Below are 19626 nucleotides of genomic sequence, written 5' to 3' on the forward strand. Positions count from 1 at the left end.
TGTATATGTTCACAAACATCAATAAGTATAATTTTAGAAAAGAAAAATCTGTTCAAGTACCAGCAATTTTTTTTTTGAGGTGCTTTTTCAGGTGTACAACACAATTCATTGTCTGAACACAGATTTGACTCTTGACATGTGAAAGCTTGTATGACCACAAAATTCCCTTCCCTCCCCACCTTAATTAGGGATGGCTTGCAGGAACTGGCCACTGACTGCAGGCATCCTTTGTAAATTTATTTTTAAATTTCTAAGATTGTCTCTAGGGTCTTCCTCGGTCCAGAGCTTCTGCTCTGAAGGTGAAGTCAGGTGGGTGCTGTTTGTGTGTGAATGCAGCAGGGCCAGAGAGGCCTCACGGACAGTGTCTGCTGGCAAAGGACCCTCAATTGGGAACTCTTTGAGAGCTTTACCCTTGGCTGCGGAGCCCACCCAGCTAGGCAACAGGGGAACTAAACTCACTGGGAAAGGGGTCAGTAATGAGACCACCCTCACAGAGATGCTGGAGAGTAGTGACAAAGTAACCACAACACCTGACCCAGAAACAGAGTTCCAGAAACAGAAATGAACAGTGGCTTGCTACAGACAATTCTCTTTTAACCTCCACAGTCGGATTTTGACCACTGGTTGAAATTGCTTTTGATTTTTGCTTTCTGACTTTCCCACAGGTGGTTGTAGGAGCCACAGTGAGTGTTTCTATTTTCCAATTTCTCTCATCTCCGTCCTGATCCCCAGCAGAGGTCACTACAGTCGAGGAAGGAGTAGGAAGGACAGAAGGACTGGATAGGCCTGGGGGGGAGCTTCGTGTTTCACAGTAACAGAATTGTCTGTAGCAAGCCACTGTTGCGATTTTGTTTCTGGAACTCTGTTTCTGGGTCAGGTGTTGTGGTTACTTTGTTACTACTTTCCAGCATCTCTGTGAGGTTGGTCTCATTACTGACCCCATTTCCCCAGTGAGTTTAGTTCTTTTTTTTTTTTTTTACACAAAGGGCCAATCTCAGCTCTGGTGTCACCCTTCTCACTGTGGTTTGTATAGCTGTTAGTCTGTGGACAGGTGTTTGGAAAGGTCACATGATTTAGTTTTTGATTTTTTGTTTGTTTGTTTTATTTTTCCGAGACAGGGTTTCTCTGTGTGGCCCTGGCAGTCCTATAACTCACTCTGTAGACCAGGCTGGCCTTGAACTCAGAAATCCGCCTGCCTCTGCCTCCCAAGTGCTGGGATTAAAGGCATGTGCTACCACTGTCTGGCTAGGTTTTGATTTTTGAGACAGGGTTTCTCTGTGTAGCTCTGACTGTCCTGTAACTCATTCTGTAAGGCTGGTCTCAAACTCACAAAGATCTGGCTGCCTCTGCCTCCCAAATGCTGGAATCAAAGGCGTGTGCCACCATTGCCCAGCGACAGATCACTTAGTTTTAAGTGTGTGTTTGAGTCAGAGGCTTCTGTACAGCTCGGCCTGGCCTCTCTGAACTCCAAGATCCTCCTCTCTCCGCCCTCCCATCACCCCCTGCCTCCGCTTTGAGAATTGATGCCTGATGGGGGGGTGGGGGAGGGGTTGAGGTGGGGGGGTTGGGGGTGAAGGCCCCCCCCCCCTCAGGCTGGGCCCAGGTTCTGTAGTCGTCAGTCAGGCTTTGCCTTTCTTCCCAAGGGAAATAAATGGAAGTTAAACTGCAGCCACACCTAACTCAAGTCTCTTGCTTTTTACTTACTGAGAGTGAATCATATACAGCTACAAAGCTTCTTTGGTGTTACAGTTACCTTTCTTCCTGAACACAGTGTGTCAGGGGTCAATATGAAGGAAGAAAAGTAATTGACGCCTCAGATGCACACTCGATGCCCCTGAGCTGAAGAGCGGGAACTGCTTTAATAAATCGGAAGTGAGCTCTCAGGGATTTGTAGAGTACAAACTGAAGAGTTCTGGAGGCCATTTGTGCCATGGTGAGAAGCCAGTTCCCCTGGAGCTAAGAAAGTGGGGCTCAGGGCTGGAGAGAGGGCTTTGGGACTGCTGCTAGGCCTGACAAGCTGAGTTCACCCCTGGGACTCAGGTGGCTGAAGGGCAGCCGTGTCCTCTGACTTTTGTCTGTACAGTGTAGCATGTACACACCCACATGCATGCTGGTGCACAGACATGCACAGAGAGCACAGAGAGAGACACGCAATAAATAAATGTAATAAAGTTTAAAAGCAAAGAGGGACTGGAGAGATGGTTCAGTGGTAAGGGACAGGTCCTGCTGTCCCAGAGGCCCTGAGTCAGTTTCTAGCATTCACTCAGAGTGGTTCACAGTCACTGTGGACATCTCCATGCATCTGAACACACCCTATATGCACATAGTTAAAGAAATAAAAATCTTAGAAACAATGCCAAGTCTCTTTCTCCCCCTAGGGCAGACTGTGTACTCCACTCTATTTGAGAGTTGGGGAGACTGAGGCACAGATATACTGAGCCTCAGTCACCCAGCTGTTCAGCCGTGGAGTTTAGATTTCTCTGTACAAGCCTAGAGTTGGAGCCCTCAGTGATGTGCCTCTAAATTTAGCAATCAGTTTGTTTTCGGGTGGCTAGCCCATCTGCAAGCAAACCCAGCATTAATAAACGTTTCTCTTGAAGCGAGCTTGTGCTTACTGGACTTGGAAGGGTGGAATTGTTTACTTAGCTGCCTGTCCCCAGTTTCAGAAAAAGACCTCTTACCTGTTTGCCTAAGATGGATGAGTGTGCAGGATGAATTACACATGCTGTTTTGATATTACAGAATTTACTATCCATGTACCCACCCGTGGGAAGCGAAACCACCCTGAGCCGGTTGAGATCTAGAGTTTGTTTATGAACATTACTTCCTCTGGTTCACCAGATCTGCACACGCAGAGAGGGCATCATGGTTGGATGTTAGGACCGTTGGAAGTGGGAGAGAGAAGCAGCATGAATCGGGGACCGCCCAGGTGCTGCTACCAGGGCGAGATCGGTCTGCACAGCTGGATGGATTTAATGGCCTTGAGGCTCTGGATGGAGACTTCTGGGTTCACCCTCGCATTTGGAAAACAAAATGGAACAGTTCATAGGCACCCAGGCACCTGTAGCGAGCCATGCTTAACTAGTGGTCTTCTTCCACTGCACCCGGGACTCCTTGCCCACCTCCACAGCTTCTGCTGTGACTTTGCCTTTGTTAGCTGCTTCTGCCCTTGTCTTTTCTACAACGTAATTCTTCCTGGAGCAGCCCTCGTTGGAGTTAGACACAGGGCCATGCCTGGCACCTTCATTTCACAAGGCAAAAAAGTTTGGGCTGAGGACATCTCTCACTTGTGTGTTTAGCTGCTGGGGTGAGAATCCCCTGCATTAGAGATAAGGACCTGAAGTGTCCTGCTGGTTGTGAGGAGCTGGGTTTGAGCCAGCTGATGGCTACATGGTTTTTGTGCTGTGTAGGTGGGTTGTGAATGTGCCCATTGTGCCTCTGCAGAGGAGTGCGGACACCCTCAAAACAACTGTTTCTTACTGGGCTAGTCTCTGAAGCGGATGGCAACACATCACACAATTCAGTTTAGACATCCCCATTTATATGTGGCAACCGAGTGTATAAACTGCCTTCCTTTACATCTGTGCCTGTACCCGGAGCCTCCCCCCTGAGGAAAAATGACCTACCCATTCTGTGAGGAGAAAGCCGAGGAGTGAGTCTGAACTCTTTCTCTTCTAAAGACTTATTTGAAAGGTATTTAAATGCACATCCGTGTGATGGTATGACACAGGAATGCCAGTGCCAGAGGAAGCCAGTTGAGGGAATCAGATTCCCTGGAGCTGGAGTGACAGGAGGTCAGAAGCTGCCTTGTATGTGCTGGGAACTGAACTTGGGTCCTGTGCAAGAGCAGCCGGTATTCTTAACCAACCAGCACTTCTTTCTTTCCTTTCACACCCCTGGAACGTGTAGTGTGATCTCTTGGCATTGGTGGGTTGTGATCTGAACTGTCCCTGTCCCCTGCCTTTTCTCTGTACCCCCCAACCTCCGCTCCCTGGCACAAGTCTTAATGTCTTGGGAACCCCTTCCTCAGCTGGTGAGGACGTTCAGTAAGGTTGTGGATCATTTAGAAAATGGGTCTCTGGGGTTGGGGATTTAGCTCAGTGGTAGAGCGCTTACCTAGCAAGTGCAAGGCCCTGGGTTCAATTCTTAGCTCTGAAACAAAGCAAAACAACAACAAAAAAAAAGACAAAATAGAATATGGGTCTTTTGGTGAGAGGTGATGTAGTCACAAAGGGTGGGATTTGAAGGCCACGGCTGGCTGCTTCCTAGTTCCTTCTGTCTCTGTGCTTTCTGCTCCACTATGGAGAATGGACAGCCTCCAGCCCCTGCCACCCAGAACTGCTCTTCAAGCACTCTCTGCCATGATAGGCTGAAATCCTTTGAAGCTGTGTGCCGGAAATCCTTCTGTGGGTTGTTTCTGTCGGATATGGGGACTACAGTGACGTGAATGTCGTGACTATGGCTGGGGATTGGTTCCATGTCTGAACTTAAAATGTCACGGCTGCACGACACTCCAGTACCCTCCTGCTCCTTAATTCATCTAGAACTTCATGTAACGGTACAGAACAAATGTGCTCTTTAGGTAGTTACTGCACTGTCTCTTCTAAGGAGAATGGATGTCTCTGTACGTGCCCAAGACAGAGGCAATATGTTATTTACATTTGGGTCTCAAGCTCTTGGCTGGATCCAGGCATGACATCTTCAGATGAGGAAAACTGAGTTCAGTGTAGAGCAGGTACCCTGATCCTGGCCTCAGGCGCACAAGCCAGATTGGTCCTCGTCACAAACAGCTGTCTGTCTGTAGTTGCTCGTATCTGTGGATTCCCATTCCTGCCCAGCAGAGTGTGGAGTCCAGAGTCCCAGAGTAACATCTGAGAAGTCACCTCTGCAGTCGCCAGGCAGAACGGCTCTGACTGGAATACCGCACAACACCTTCTGCTGGAGAGCTTTCCTCCCATGCCACGGCCAGAACTGACCTTGTGGCCTGTGTCTTTCTTTCAGATCTAACTTCAAACTTGTGGCGGTCAATTCAAAGCTCTACGCCATTGGCGGGCAGGCCGTTTCTAACGTGGAGTGCTACAACCCCGAGCAAGATGCGTGGAATTTTGTGGCTCCCCTGCCAAACCCTCTGGCAGAGTTCTCTGCCTGCGAGTGCAAGGGGAAGATTTATGTCATTGGTGGATATACCACCCGAGGTGAGTGAGTGGCGGGGGTCGGCTGCTTTGGCATAAGCTGCAGTGGCCTGGCCCGGGCAGGACTGGGCAGAAGAAGCTATGTATCTGAGTGTGATTTTATGTATCAGATGCTATATTCTTCCCTTCCTTAAAGATGTGAGCCCTGAAGCATGATGGGTTAGGCAGAAGGACCTCTGATGGACTTACTTGAGCATTGACATTGTTCATATGGAAGAGGGAATTGGGAATTATGAAGGATTATGAATGTCCTTTGTGCTTCTAGAAATCCAGCCTTATGGTCAGCGCCTGGAACCTGCCCATACTGGAGGACAGCTTGGGAAAGATGGGTAGACTAAGTCTCCTTCTCCCTCTCAAGAGTTAAACCGAACCACCAGTGCCATGCCAGAGCTAAGTCTGGCCTTTGCTTTACCAGATAGAGACCCTGTAGCCCAGGGCGGAAAGATGTGAGCACAAGAGAACTCTTTAGACCAGACGGTAACCCCTGTCCTACCGTCTGCACAGGCATGTCTGTGTGGTGGACAGGAGTAGGGTGGAGAAAGACAGCCCCCAAATTCAGTGCTTCTGTGCATAGCAGAGAGATCCCAGGCATCAGGCTAGAGAGTTTCATGGCTGTGTGAGGGGGATGTTGCTGGGTGCAGGGAAGAGCTGTGTCCTTCTTTCTCTTTGCCTCCCTTGAGGAGGCTGCCACCAAGGGGTCTCTTGGCCAAGGGCATTTACTTCTGCGTCTGGTGTGTCTGGTATGCAGAGCCCACAGCTGAAGGAGAGGAACAACTGGACTTGTGGAGTTGCTTGTGTGTTTGGCATGCAGGGGCAGACAGAGCTTGCTAGCCTTGCCAATCGCTGCACAAGGGAGATTCTGGGTCTGCAAGGAACACATACAACTGTGAAAATGTCAGACACCAGTATAGCATTCAGATAGGCGACTCACAGCTGGGTGTGACCATGCACTCCTGTCATCCTAGCACTGGGGGGGTACGGGAGTCAGCCTGGGAGATGGTAGAGCAAGAGGAAGAAAGAGAAAGCTCTCAGCAAGGAACTCTAAAGGTTCTAGTCTTCCCCAGCCTTCATTCTCTGGTGGCTTCCTCATACATGTCTGCCTGTCTTCATGTGGCTTCTCCTGTGAGTCCTGTGAGTCTCTGCCGATAATATAGCTTGCAGCTGGGTTTGAGATCCAGAACCATTTCTGTTTAGTGTATTTACGTATACAGCCACAGATTTGTTTTCAAATGAAGACTCTGTGGTGAGTGCTGAGGTTGGGGATGTGGACCTGCTTTGGGTGGGTGGGGGGCTCTACTCTCTGCAGCTGGCCTGTATATTTGTACCTCTGAGAAGAGGCAGCAGCAGAGGGAGGAGCGTGATGGAAGCTGTGGGCTGTTTTCTTCCTCAAATGCTGTTACTTCCCAGTGGCCCCCACTGGGAATCAAGGTAATTTGCCTTTGCTAGTGATTTGTATCATTTGCACTGGGTCTTAGGGCATAGCATCGATTGATTTCACATGTTTAGACAGCCATGCACGCATCTGACATGCCTGAATCCTACATCCTTGTTTCTGTTTTTCTAGGAAAGTAACTAGCTAGGTTGTTTGCCTACAGACATTTCTCCTTTCAGGCGAGTGCTCTGTGTTTTAAGGCCAGGTCTTACCCTTGTGCAGCCTATGGTGTAGACTCTGTAGCCCAGTCCTCTTGCCTGAGCCTCTAGGTGCTGGGTGGGATTCTATGAATGAGCCACCACCGTGTCTCAGCTAACTATTCAGAATACACCCTGTCCGACAGGACACACGCTTGGGTTCCGGCTTCTCGTCCACGCAGGAGTCAGCAGCTCCTGCCGGTAGCACTGTTCTGCTGGTAGATTTCCTGGCTCTTCCATGACCTTGGCTGAGTGAACAGGTTGTAGATTTGACCTGGAAAACCCTTCTTGTGTGTTTTGAGCTTCACAGCCACCACTAGCGTGCCTTCTTCACTTGGGCCACCCAGGGTGATGTCCATCCTGGATTCTCCATGCCAGAGACCATTCTGTGCGGTCAGAGGTGGACTAGATGAGTGTTTGTGTTCTGAGCTGAGCGGGTTGGGCACTGGATGTCCTCTCTAGCCCTTCTCTAGTCTGGCTTTTCCAGCACTCCCCGATAGTTCCTGTAGTTCTCATTACAAACAGCTCTTCCCAATTGTTTGGGAGAAAACAGACAAAAACAAAAACAAAAACAAAAAGAAAAACCAGACTTGAGTTGGATTCTCATCCTGTTGACTTCTTAGATGAGATTTTTAAAATTCAGTAGATAACGTTTTGTGACTTTTTGTTTCTTTTTCTGTTTGTTTTGGTTATGATGCGTGGTCTCTCTGTTGTGTAGCCTTGACTGCCTAGGAACTTGCTGTATAGCCCAACTCTTAGACCCCCCCCCTCCCCGCCTCTGGATGGAAGGCATGCATCACCACACCCACTGCTGGCTCATGACTTTTATAATAGATTTTGGTTGTTTTAGTTGTCAGGCAATAGAGAGATGGAGACTAGATAGTTGCCCATCCCTGTATTCTTATCACTTGGAAAGTTAAGGCAGGAGGATTGCTGCAACTTTGAGGCTATCCTGGACTATATAGTGAGTTCCAGGTCAGCTGAATGCAGACAGGAGAATGAGATGTCCCCAAAATCAAAAACAAAACAAAACAAAACAAAAACCCAACAAAAACAAAGAATCTGTTTTAAATGTAAAGATCCAAAGATTGTTTCACCAAGTCAGACTGCTTGCCAGCTGCCCGAGCAGGTGCTCAGGGAAGCGGGGAAGGGAGTTTGCAACAGAAGATCCAAGAAGACCTCTAGGGTGTTGGTCCAAGGAGAGGAGCTTGCTGGGGTGACCCAGCCAGGTGTCCTGTGTAGTTAACCAACCTTGTCTATCTTCTAGAGTGACCTTGTCATCTCATCTCCAAAAGATGCATGCAGACCTGCAAGATGATCAGAAAGGCAGTTCCCTAGGGCAGGGAAGCTTGTGGGTACAGGGACCCGCATGCCCTAAGAACCTGCTCCATTCCCTGCTGGCTTGGAGTCAGACTTAGCTCTGGGGCTTGTCTTTCTGTCTGCACCTGCCTTTCTTAGACAAGGTCTTACTTTGAAGCCAAGGCTGGCCTTGAGTTTGCAATCCTTCCTCAGCCTCTGAGCGCTATGATTATAGATGCAGACTACCATGCCCGGCCTGACTGCAGAGCTCTTTCTGTGTAGCTACAGGTAGGCTGTGGGTGGGCACGGGTGGGTTGGATGGCTTTCCACCTGTTGTGGGAGGGTCTGTTGCTGTGGGAGGGTCTGTTGCTGTGGGAGGGTCTGTTGCTGTGGGAGGGTCTGTTGCTCTGAGAGGGCCCGTTGCTGTGGGAGGGCCCGTTGCTGTGGGAGGGTCTGTTGCTATGGGTGGATCCATTGCTGTGGGAGGGTCACTCTGTTGTTGTGGGTCCATTGCAGTAGGTGAGTCTGTTACTATAGGAGGGTCTGTTGCTATGGGAGGGTCTGTTGCTATGGGTGGATCCTTTGCTGTGGGAGGGTCACTCTGTTGTTGTGGGTCCATTGCAGTAGGTGAGTCTGTTACTATAGGAGGGTCTGTTGCTATGGGAGGGTCTGTTGCTATGGGCTGGTCCATTGCTGGCTCCAGACCCTGAGCTGTTTGCTTGATCACAGCTCACAGCTTTTGTTCTTTTGAGGGATTGCTAATAACTTTACTCCCCCCACCCCCGCCCTGTAGCTGAGACCATTTATGCTTTCCTAGAGAAGAGAATGTTTTAAAAATCAGTTTAAAGAGAAAAGCGATGCCTTGCGTGTGCAACCTCCCGGCGTTATTTTCTGTTTTCCTTATTTTGCAGTGTCGGGAGCCTTACCAGGTCCTCGTGCACACTAGCGAGTACTCTGCACACCTGGCCTTCTTTGCACAGGTACAGGCAGAATCTCACTGTGCAGCCTAGGCAGATTTGAACCCACTTGGTAGCACAGGCAAACCTTGAACTTGAAATCCTCTTACCTTAGCCTCCCAAGTAGACGGTAAGACAGGCTTTTTTTTTTTTTTTTCCTTTGAAAAAAGGAGGCTATACTTTTCCTCAAAGAAAGTAGTTATTAGTTAAAAAAAAAAAAAAAAAAAAAAAAAAGACAGAGAAGGCTTTCACCGGTCCTGATTGTTGTCCACATGACCATGAGTGGGCCGGAGGTGGGGCCTTTGGATGTGTCTGGAGTGCTGCATTTGGGAGGTAGGTCTGTGAGTGAATCTGCAGAGCGAAGGCTTTCTTGTGTCTCCTGACCCTGAAAACCTGTTTTGGGGACTGTTGGGTTTTGGTATGGTTTAGGGTTTGCCAAGACACAGGGGGCAGGGGCCTGGACCCATCTTCTGTGTAGTCAGGCATTCTCTAGCTGTCTGAGAGGCTGAGGCTGTTGGGCTTTATGGTGATCTGGTGACTTAGGGGGTTGCAGGGCAGGACAGGCTGCTCAGGCAGGCAGGACCGTGGAGAGCGATACCATGTGAGGTGTTCTAAGGGTTGCACAGCGCCTCCCCATCCCCCTCCCGGAGCAGGCAGCACTGTTTCAGTGCTGTGAATCCTGTTTGTTCAAGTCTAATCAGGTAGGACACCTGCCTAGAGCGCCTCTGGATGTCCAGGTAGATGTATCACCATTTTATTGAGGAACACATTTTACAATGCGGGTTTTTCACTTTGTGTAAGGCAGTGTAGGTCACTGGGATTCAAACCCCTGAACCTCATTTAAGCACAGAATCTGATATAGTGGCATGAGGGCGCCCCCAGGCGGGCTGCAGTCAGGGCTTGCTGAGGTTAACTCTTCCCTCAGAGGACACGGGTCTTGCTCTGAGGTACAGGTCTCGGCATAGCCATCCGTCTAAAGCAGTATCTACAAGTTGTGTTCAAATCAAAGCTGCCCCTTTCCAGGCGCCCTCAACTCAAGAGTCTCCTGTTTAGGCTTTCCCAGCGCTGGCATCATAGGTGTGAGCCACGGTGCCTGGCTTCTGGCTTTGTGGTTCTCCCAAGAAGGGAGTGTCTGGGAGAAAGGGAGTCAGGGAGAATCCAGATAACCTCTGCCCCATCTTCTCAGAAAACCATTTCTCTATCCCCTGCCTCTCTAAGTGAGCTTCAGCTGTCCACAGCCACAGTGAGGATGCCTCCTCACTGCCCCGGTGGTGTCACCCGGCCTCTTTGTGCCTTTCAGATCGCAACATGAACATCCTGCAGTACTGCCCGTCCGCTGACCTCTGGACGCTGTTTGAGACCTGTGACGTGCACATCCGCAAGCAGCAGATGGTGTCCGTGGAGGAGACCATCTACATCGTGGGTGGCTGTCTCCATGAGCTGGGGCCCAACCGCAGGAGCAGCCAGAGCGAGGACATGCTCACCGTGCAGTCCTACAACACGGTCACTCGGCAGTGGCTCTACCTGAAGGAGAACACGTCCAAATCGGGCCTGAACTTGACGTGCGCACTGCACAATGATGGCATCTACATCATGAGCAGGGACGTCACCCTGTCCACCAGCTTGGAGCACCGAGTGTTTCTCAAGTACAACATCTTCGCCGACAGCTGGGAAGCCTTCCGGCGGTTCCCAGCCTTCGGGCATAACTTGTTGATCTCCTCTCTCTATCTGCCCAATAAAGCAGAGACCTGACTGATTCAACAGCATTTAAAAGAAAAATCTGGTTCAAGGGGTTAAAAGAAGTCAAGTCTTTGAAATACTGATTCCTGAAGGGACAAAGTGTGCTGACGTGGGTCACATTTGTAGGTGGCTCAGCTGTAAATAAGCTTCTTGAACTAATTACTTGAAGACTTGGGGTAGAGAGACCAACCCTATTCTTTCCAGATTGTTTTTTGTATCATGGGAACAAATGTCACGATGATAAGTATTCATCCAAACCTAACAATCTTGGGCCAACAACGAAAACCCACCATTAAAAAGTAGACTACTAGGGTCTGCTTTGTACGGCTAAGGTCAGTAGCTAACCTGATAGTAATGTTTTCATTCTGTGTGTTTCCTGCTGGAAGTGGAATCCAGGGCCTCATGATAGTCCCAGAAAAGACGACTCTAAAAATTCTCTTTCTTCAGGTCACCTGAGATCTCCTCAGTGGGGACTTCCTTTTGGCGATCAGTTTATGTGACAAGCATTAGGATCCATCCCCCTCCTTAGTCTCCCGGCTCCCCTGTCACCCGTCTCTCTGGGCAGACATTTTATCATGCATTTGCTTTCAGAAACCAACAGGTGTGTCTGACCTTTTGACATTTAGACATCATGTTATCATTTATAAACTTTGTGCACACTTGAGTTACCTTTTAAAATGTATCTTAATGTTCTAAGTAAGTTCCTGATGCCGTGTTAGCTACTTTGTAGCTGACCTTGGGGCCCACAACCTATGGGCGCCTTGCCTGCTGCAAGGACAGAGCCAGACGGAGAATCCCCACAAGCACCCAGTCCATCCCCAAACGTGGATAAGCACATTCTTGGCCGCTTTCCCAGTCTTTGTGCAGTTGAGAATGCTGTCTGAAGTAGACTAGTGAACCTCTTATCCCATGTGTGGCAAATGAGGTTCTGCATGGGTCACCACAGCTGCACTATGAGGTTTTTGTTTATAGAAGATTGCTATAAACATTTTATAAATTGAGTCTTAAACGAGGGGGAGTACTGCATAAGGAAAGATTCCTTTCTGAGTTACTTTTATTGAATGTATTTGGCTTAGTTCTTGTTTCAAGGCAAAACAAACAAACAAACACTACGTTTGCACATTTACACGAGGTTTCCTCCTAGCTTGATCTTAGCCTTAGACGTGTTGCAGTGTTTTGCCTTTTTGAGGGAAGGATGGATGTAGCTGATGTGTGCTAGAAAGTAGGGGAGATATTCTTTATGGATGGCCTCTGCCAGCGCTTCTGAACTGAGGTGAGGTGCTGGCCTCACAGCTCTCCTGCCAACAGCAGTGAATAGCTGAAGGACCTGCCAATCATGGGTCTGTGTTTCTTAAAAGACTCAAGGGCCCACTTAGTGTGCACAAGAGGCCTCAGGTTTAATCTCCAGCACTTGTAGCAGCAGCAGCAAGGTCCTCACCTACGGGAATTTTGATTGAAGAGAATTTGTTGCAACCAGCTGCTATCTAGTAACGGAGTCAGCTAGAGGAGCCTTATCCCGTCTCTGCACCAGAAAGCTCTATAGAAAACCAGAATTACAGGCAGATTCTTCCTGGTTCTTTGTACGGGCTTCATTCCTTGGTGGCTGGGCATGGGGGAGGGGAAACCGACCCCCCAGTGGGTCTTCAGTGTCATGAGGGAGTCACTTCAGGGTCTCTTTACAGCCATGCCTCTAATACAGCCTTAGAGCCTAGTTATAAAACTCTTATTTGCACGACTGTTTTAGAAGCTCTGTTAGTATTTATTTGGGACATGGTGACAGTTCTTAGAGTCTTGTCATGAAATCTACCAGTATCCAATCAACCTGCTTATAATGCCCTTGGAAGCTTACAGGCCATTCCCAAGCCAAGTCTGTTTTCGAACACTGAGTCGGTTTCTCCCCCTACCCCAGCTTTTTTTCTTTCTCTAAGACAGGGTATTGCCTTACAATCCAGGATAACTCCAAACTGGAGAATCTCTCACCTCGGCCTCTTGCTACCATGCCTGCCTTTATGAATAGGTTTTAAACTGTTTTGCTGGGTTCTTAAAAACAAACAAACAAACAAACAAACAAACAAAAACTCTGAGCTAAAATCTTCACCAAAATGGTACTTATATAATAGATTTAATTTATATTAATTGTAGTATTGAATTGTGGGGAGTCTATAATTTTGTTACTGCACTTTAAAATCTAAGTTATGTTTGTTGCTATGGATTTCATTTTTATGCAGCCTAGTCCTCAATATTCAGAGGAAACTGGCAGTTGAATTAGTAGTTGACAAAGATGGGCAATTATCTTGTGAGAAAACGCATCTTAAAAGCACATCATGGTGTCTACCTGTTGACTAGGTCTCTTCCTGATGGCCATCTGTGGACATATTTACTAAAGCCAGCAACTAGATTCTTGGACCAAATGAAGCTCTAACACTGACACCCTCGAAGCTCTCACCCCAGACTTGACTTGTAGCCGGTGTGCAGTATATGGCTCTGAGGGTTTAGACGCACAGACTCCCGACAGAAGTTTGTCGTTCTTGCTGCCAGCCGTGCTTGGAGAAGAGTCATGTCACAGAACGGGATGGGTTTTATGACATCTGCCCATCTGTGCCTTTTACCTGTCTGGGCGCTCTGAGAGCACTTGGAGTTCCACTGGTGCCAGTGCAGACTTCGGCCAGGAGGATAGTGTTCCTTTCGAAACCTTCAGTTCCTCAGGCAACTCCTTATGTGATACTTTGTATTTCTCCCCATTCTCTGTTGCCTTACACACCCACCCGCAGAGATTCCGAGGGGTTCTGACTCCCACCCGGAGGCAGGAAGTGTGTGGGAGCCCGTGTGGGAGCTGCCTGCCAAGAGCGCACTCCTGCTCCGAGGGGTAGTACTACGTCTCCCCTTGGCACCAGGAAGGTTCTGAGATGACTATGTAGAACCCAGAACTTCTGCAGTCTGAGCTAAGACATATTGTCTAGGAACCAAAAGGCCTGGGATGCTGGCAAGAAACACAAAAGGCTTAAGATGAAGCGCGAAACCAAAGAGACTTTGACCCTGCTGTTTTCTGTTGTTTCTAAAGCCAAGAATCCAAGCAATCTTAAATGCCTTAGGTTTCCATTCAAGCCAAGGGAAGGAGAGGATACTGTAGCTCTATACTGGGAGAACAGAGAAAAATGTTTCTTTTTAATAAACAGTTGTTTATAGAACATTGGGATGCAGTCCTCCTATTTCCAGGTAAAGTTACAAGCCTGTTTGGCCAAAGAGGTAAATAGTAGGGGCTCTGATGTCTTTGTCAAGGTGTTTAGTGAGCTTAGTTTAAGCCCTGCGACCTGAGGAACTGCAGGGCAAAGGGATCATGCCGAAGGCTGGCTTGTCCTTTCACAGGAGTGTGGAGTCTGTGAGTACACTCACTTTGTCAGGGTTTGCTCTCAGGAGACCTGTCAATCAGTGCTACCAAACATCCCTGCCAGCCTACCAGAGTGAAGTGAATGCCAGCTCCCGCCCCTGCTTCAGAGATAGTCTGTATGAAGGGAGCTTCGAACTCTGGAAGCAGTGAGCTACATCAATTCCATTCTTTGGTGACCAGAAACATTAAGTGTTGGTGTGAGGCAGAGCTTAGCCTGGGTACACTGACTAAGCCACTGTCCCTGGGACAGTGCTCGCCTTTCAGCCACGGTGTAGTCAGAGTTGCCCACTTTTGTCAGGTACACCGGGCTCAGTCTGGTGGCCCAATCTGCCCACTGCCTTGAGATTCAGTAATAACCCAGGTAGCTTGTTTGTCCTTAAATCTGATATCATATCCCGTGTTTCATGTTTTGTTTTAAACTGTGTGTGTGTGTGTGTGTGTGTGTGTTTTTATTTTAAAGTTAATTACCTTTTATAATCCTTGCACTTTGCAGTTTGTGAAAACACAGAAACATTGTGGAATATGTTTTATTTAGAACTCACTCAGCACGGTAGCCCCGCAGATGGTTCTAATGAAGGAGGAGGGAGAGCAGGTAACGATTTGGCAGGAGCAGGCTCAGTGCTGGTACAGTTACGCCTTTGCCTTTAAAACATTCCCGTGGAAGAACTCAGCAATGCTGCCTTGCCACCGAGGTTGGTTGAGTTTGCCTTGCTGATGACTGTCCAGTGGTTTCCACCCTAGGTTTAGTACACACGTTTGCTTCTCACTTTTGTTAGTTTGGGAACACAACAGGAAATACATAGTGACTGCCAGCTGCCACTTGACATTGCCATATTCAGCCATTCCTACGGGAGCCCGTGAAGTGAAAAAGAGGGTCCATTCTGAAGAGCCCAGGGTGCTCAGTGTTTCTGTAGGGCTGGTTGGTGCTTTCCATAGCTTGTCACTGGCAAAGCAAAGGAAAATGTGATTTGTTGTATCACTTCAGGGTGGGACATTTCTCTGTCCCTCCAGTGTTTTCTTACCTAGTTATTTTTATGGAAAAGGAAAATCTTCAAGTTGTATTCTGTTATGACTGACACTTTCTTTGTTTGAAAGATTGTACTGAGTCTGTAGTTTGGAGTGTGGCATAAATACACACATCAGCATTGTCTCATATCCATAACAGTATTTATGCATCCAACACCTGTGAACCACAGAGCTGTGTTCATGTTGTTTCTTTTGAGTATGGAAGGAAATGTTTTTAAATAAAATAGTTCTCAACCAGCTTTTGATGTATGTGTGATGAACAAAACTTGGAACCATGTGGTTAGTGTTCCAAGAGGAGGAGGTCTGTGGCCTTCTGCTGGGAATCTGGGAGGGGCTGAAGTCTAAGGATTTCTGGGTCAGCCTTCAGCCCCCATGTGTCTTTGAGTCCCTGGAATCCTGACCAGAGTCAGCTTGGCTGGTGAGCTGCACCATCTGTGGTGCCTCTGTGTTAGCTGGCCAGTGTGCTGTGCCCATCTCTGTCCGCCTGACTGGTGAGCCGCACCATCGTGTGATGCCGCTCTGTTCCTGACATCCTTCTCCCCCCATCCCAGGAAAGTGGAAACACACAATACACAGTTCCTTGCTTTTGTATTGATTTAATTGCAACTTTAGCCACAAGCCTGGTCAGTCCCTTTCTGAGCAGCTTCTGTTTGCTTCATGGAAACAGAATGTGCATATTTAAAAGACACTACTTGGTATGCCCACCCTTATTCCTGGCTCTGTGGGGGGAGCATCTGTGGCAGCTACGGTGTGAGTCACAGACTCCCAGGTCCAGGGATGTTAGGGAAATCAGATCCTCATAGGTGGTTATTAGGTTCTGACAATCTATGAATGAGCAATTAACCATCAGATTCCATTCCAGATGGTTGTGAGCTACAAGGTGGTTGTTGGGAATTGAACTCAAGACTTCTGGAAGAGCAGCCAGTGCTCTTAACCACTGAGCCATCTCTTCAGACCATACACCAGGAACTCTTAGCCATCAGAATTAGCCCCCTGGTCCCAAAACTCAGAAGGATAGTACAAGACTCTGGAGGCTTCTCCCAGAGGAGAAAGATGGCAAACAGAGGGGAGAGGAAGCTCTTTAGTGGAGCTACCTGCAAGCCGTGCAGCTTTTGTGAGTAACTCTAGTCCCCACGATTCTGCAATCTACTTCAGTAAGGAGCTCCCTGGTTTACCGTGTCTAGGTGGAATTGTTTCTCTGGTGTGTGTTTAGGGTCCTGTCTGGGATGAATAGATTTTATTTTTGTTCACGTTAAGAGGTAAATATAAACAAATATAAATATTTTCTTCCCCTGTGGAGAATTGTCAGCCGGACTGGGTGGGAACCCATGGCTCTGCTTTGTAGCAATATGTCCTATGGCTGGAGAGCAACCTTGTGCCCATACAACATCCATGTTCCTGTGGCCATGGGGAAAGCCTGGACACCTCTGCTGAGGCCGAGGAATCACTGGCATTGCCTTGAAGTGACCTCCTTCTGAAAGCCCAGTCAGACGCTGGCTGTTCTTCAGGCTACAGGTTGGTACAGCCCAGTGTTTTGAACTTCCTTTGAGTCACTTTTATGGTTTTTCTTAGCAAAGGCTGCCTGGTCTGTCCTCTCTACTCTCACCCCTACCACCTCAGCCCGATGGTACTGTACCTTCCATCCACTTTGGGGAAACGGTCAGGGCCTCGGCAGATCACGTCCTAGGGAGTGCTGCTATAGTGGAAACAATTGCCACTGTGTGGCTCCAGGGCCCCAAGGAAGGAAGTCTCACTATTTTGCTTCCGCAGAGGATGTAGACCTGCCCTGCTTCCCTGACTGCTCTTGTGTATTCTTGGCCTCCACAGTTCTCAAGGCCATTGTGTCTAGCCCTCTGCTGGCTATTGGCTGCACGTGGGTGTCAGAGCATGACCTTACCAGCAAGTCTGGCCTGGGCATTTGTTATTTGGTCGATTCCCAGCTGTGCAGTAGGGGTTGGGTGGTCCACTTTCCTAGGGCCTCCTTTGATTTGTGAAAGAGGAACAAGTCTATCTGCTGGCTTATGGAACCACAGCCAGAATGGAGCAGAAGTCCACGAAGTCTACTGACTTCACCAGGCAGACTTCTGGCAAGTCATAGGAACTCAACCAACACAAGCTGTCACTAAGAGATTAAGGTGCCAGATGTCTCAGGCCTTCACACACACACACACACACACACACACACACACTCACACACACATACACACACTCACACATACACTCACACACACACACACATACACTCACACACACACATTCACACACATACACACACATACACTCACACATACACACTCATACACACTCTCACATACACACACTCACACACATACACACACACTCACACATATACACACACATACACACACACACATACACTCACACACATACACTCACACACACATGCACACACTCTCACATACACACACTCTCACATACACACACTCTCACATACACACACACACTCACACACACTCACACACACACACACACACACACTCTAGCTTGGCTGGAAGTGTGTGCCGTAATGGAGCTACTCGGAGGTTGCTGATAAAGAGCTAGAGAGTTGCTCAGTGGTGAAGAGCATGTGCCACTGTCACAGAGGACCCAGGTCCTGTTCCTCAGGCGGTTCACAACCACCTGTAACTCCAGCTCCAGGGGTCTGATGCCCTCTTCTGGCCTCCCCGGAGCATCAGTCTGTTGCATCTATTGCATCTATCTATCTATCTATCTATCTATCTATCTATCTATCTATCATCTATCTATCTATCTATCTATCATCTATCTATCTATCTATCTATCATCTATCATCTATCTATCTATCATCTATCTATCTATCATCTATCTATCATCTATCTATCTATCTATCAATCATCTATCTATCATCTATCTATCTATCATCTATCATCTATCTATCATCTATCTATCTATCTATCTATCTATCATCTATCTATCTATCTATCTATCTATCTATCTATCTATCTATCAATCATCTATCTATCATCTATCTATCTATCTATCTATCTATCATCTATCTATCATCTATCTATCTATCTGTCTATCTATCTATCATCTATCTATCATCTATCTATCTATCATCTATCTATCTATCATCTATCTATCTATCTATCTATCTATCTATCATCTATCTATCATCTATCTATCATCTATATATCATCTATCTATCATCTATCTATCTATCTATCTATCATCTATCATCTATCTATCATCTATCTATCATCTATCTATCTATCTATCTATCTATCTATCTATCTATCTATCTATCTATCATCTATCTATCTATCTATCATCTATCATCTATCTATCTATCTATCTATCATCTATCTGTGTTAGGATAACATTTTTTTGTACATTGTGTGAAGGTTGTCTTTGTATTATTCAATTGTCAATTCTGCACCAGCAGAGAGCTTAGTCCCAGCCAGATTTGGGTATTATTATTATTACGGTTCATTAAACCTGCTGAAGTATTTTGTAAGCATACACCTGCTCACTTGCTGATTGGTTTATTTATTTATTTATTTATTTATTAACACACTAAAGCTTTATTACAAAAGGAGTTAATTGCTAGAGAGGGCCCTCTCCAGTCTTTCTCTGTGTCCCCTTCCTTCCCAATACATACCTCTAGGGGACTTCAAGGGTCCATTATGGAAGAGGTGTCTGGGAGAATGAAATATGGTAATATTTTCTCCAAAGTTCCTCCAAATCTTTCTAGGTGCTGTTGAGGATCTTCTGGTAGAGAGGTAGGAATGTTGCTCACATCTACCCCCTGGGGAGCTTTTATCTTTTGTCGTTTGGGCTGTGGCTGACTAGTCCTGGTTGACTTGGAGGGGACTTCCAGTTCCATGACTGCCTTTTCTTTCTGGGCGAGTCAGATCTGCTGCAAGAGTTTCCTGTGCTTCTTCCCAGACAGTGTGATGTTGGCTCCAGCACTGGACGCCCACTTCTTGAGGAGGTGCTTCAGAGTTAGCCCTTTATCTGTCACAGTCCCAACCACCTGGCACTTCCATCACTGAGGTGCTTCAGAGTCAGCCCTTCATCGGTCACAGCCCCAACCACTTAGCACTTCCATCACTGATCCCTGCCTAATACCCTGTGGTACTTGAACAACCTCTTTTTCAGCTTGGTCCAGTGACAATTGATCATTCCTCCTGGAGGTCCCATTGCTACAGTCGGAGGCTCATTCTTGGACCCGCTGCTGATTGGCTTAATAAGGAGCTGACGGCCAGTAGTTGGGCAAGAAAGGAAAGGTGGGATTCTAGTCTAAGAGAGGGTCTCTGGAAGAGAAATGTAGGTAGGAAGATTTGCCAGCAGGACACAATCGGGTCAGACATAAGGCAGTGGGGAGGGAGAGAGAAAAGGGGGGATGTTAATGAGC

General features: G+C 47.6%; 1 protein-coding gene and 1 pseudogene across 2 annotated transcripts in view; one reads left to right on the forward strand and one right to left on the reverse strand.

The window, feature by feature from the left end:
- Window positions 1-15467, forward strand: part of Klhl42 (kelch like family member 42) — a 22211-nt gene extending 6744 nt beyond the window's left edge. For both annotated transcript variants that reach the window (XM_052175310.1, XM_052175309.1), the window contains 2 exons: window positions 5002-5195; window positions 10377-15467. In XM_052175310.1, coding sequence (XP_052031270.1) covers window positions 5002-5195; window positions 10377-10828 — 646 coding nt within the window. In that variant the 3' untranslated portion in view covers window positions 10829-15467. The remainder of the gene's footprint in view (window positions 1-5001; window positions 5196-10376) is intronic.
- Window positions 15468-18882: 3415 nt separating this feature from the next.
- LOC127678176 (uncharacterized protein C11orf98 homolog) lies at window positions 18883-19412 on the reverse strand (annotated as a pseudogene).
- Window positions 19413-19626: the final 214 nt, after the last annotated feature.

This window comes from Apodemus sylvaticus, chromosome 2, assembly GCF_947179515.1.
Source record: "Apodemus sylvaticus chromosome 2, mApoSyl1.1, whole genome shotgun sequence".
NCBI classification, from domain to species: domain Eukaryota; kingdom Metazoa; phylum Chordata; class Mammalia; order Rodentia; family Muridae; genus Apodemus; species Apodemus sylvaticus.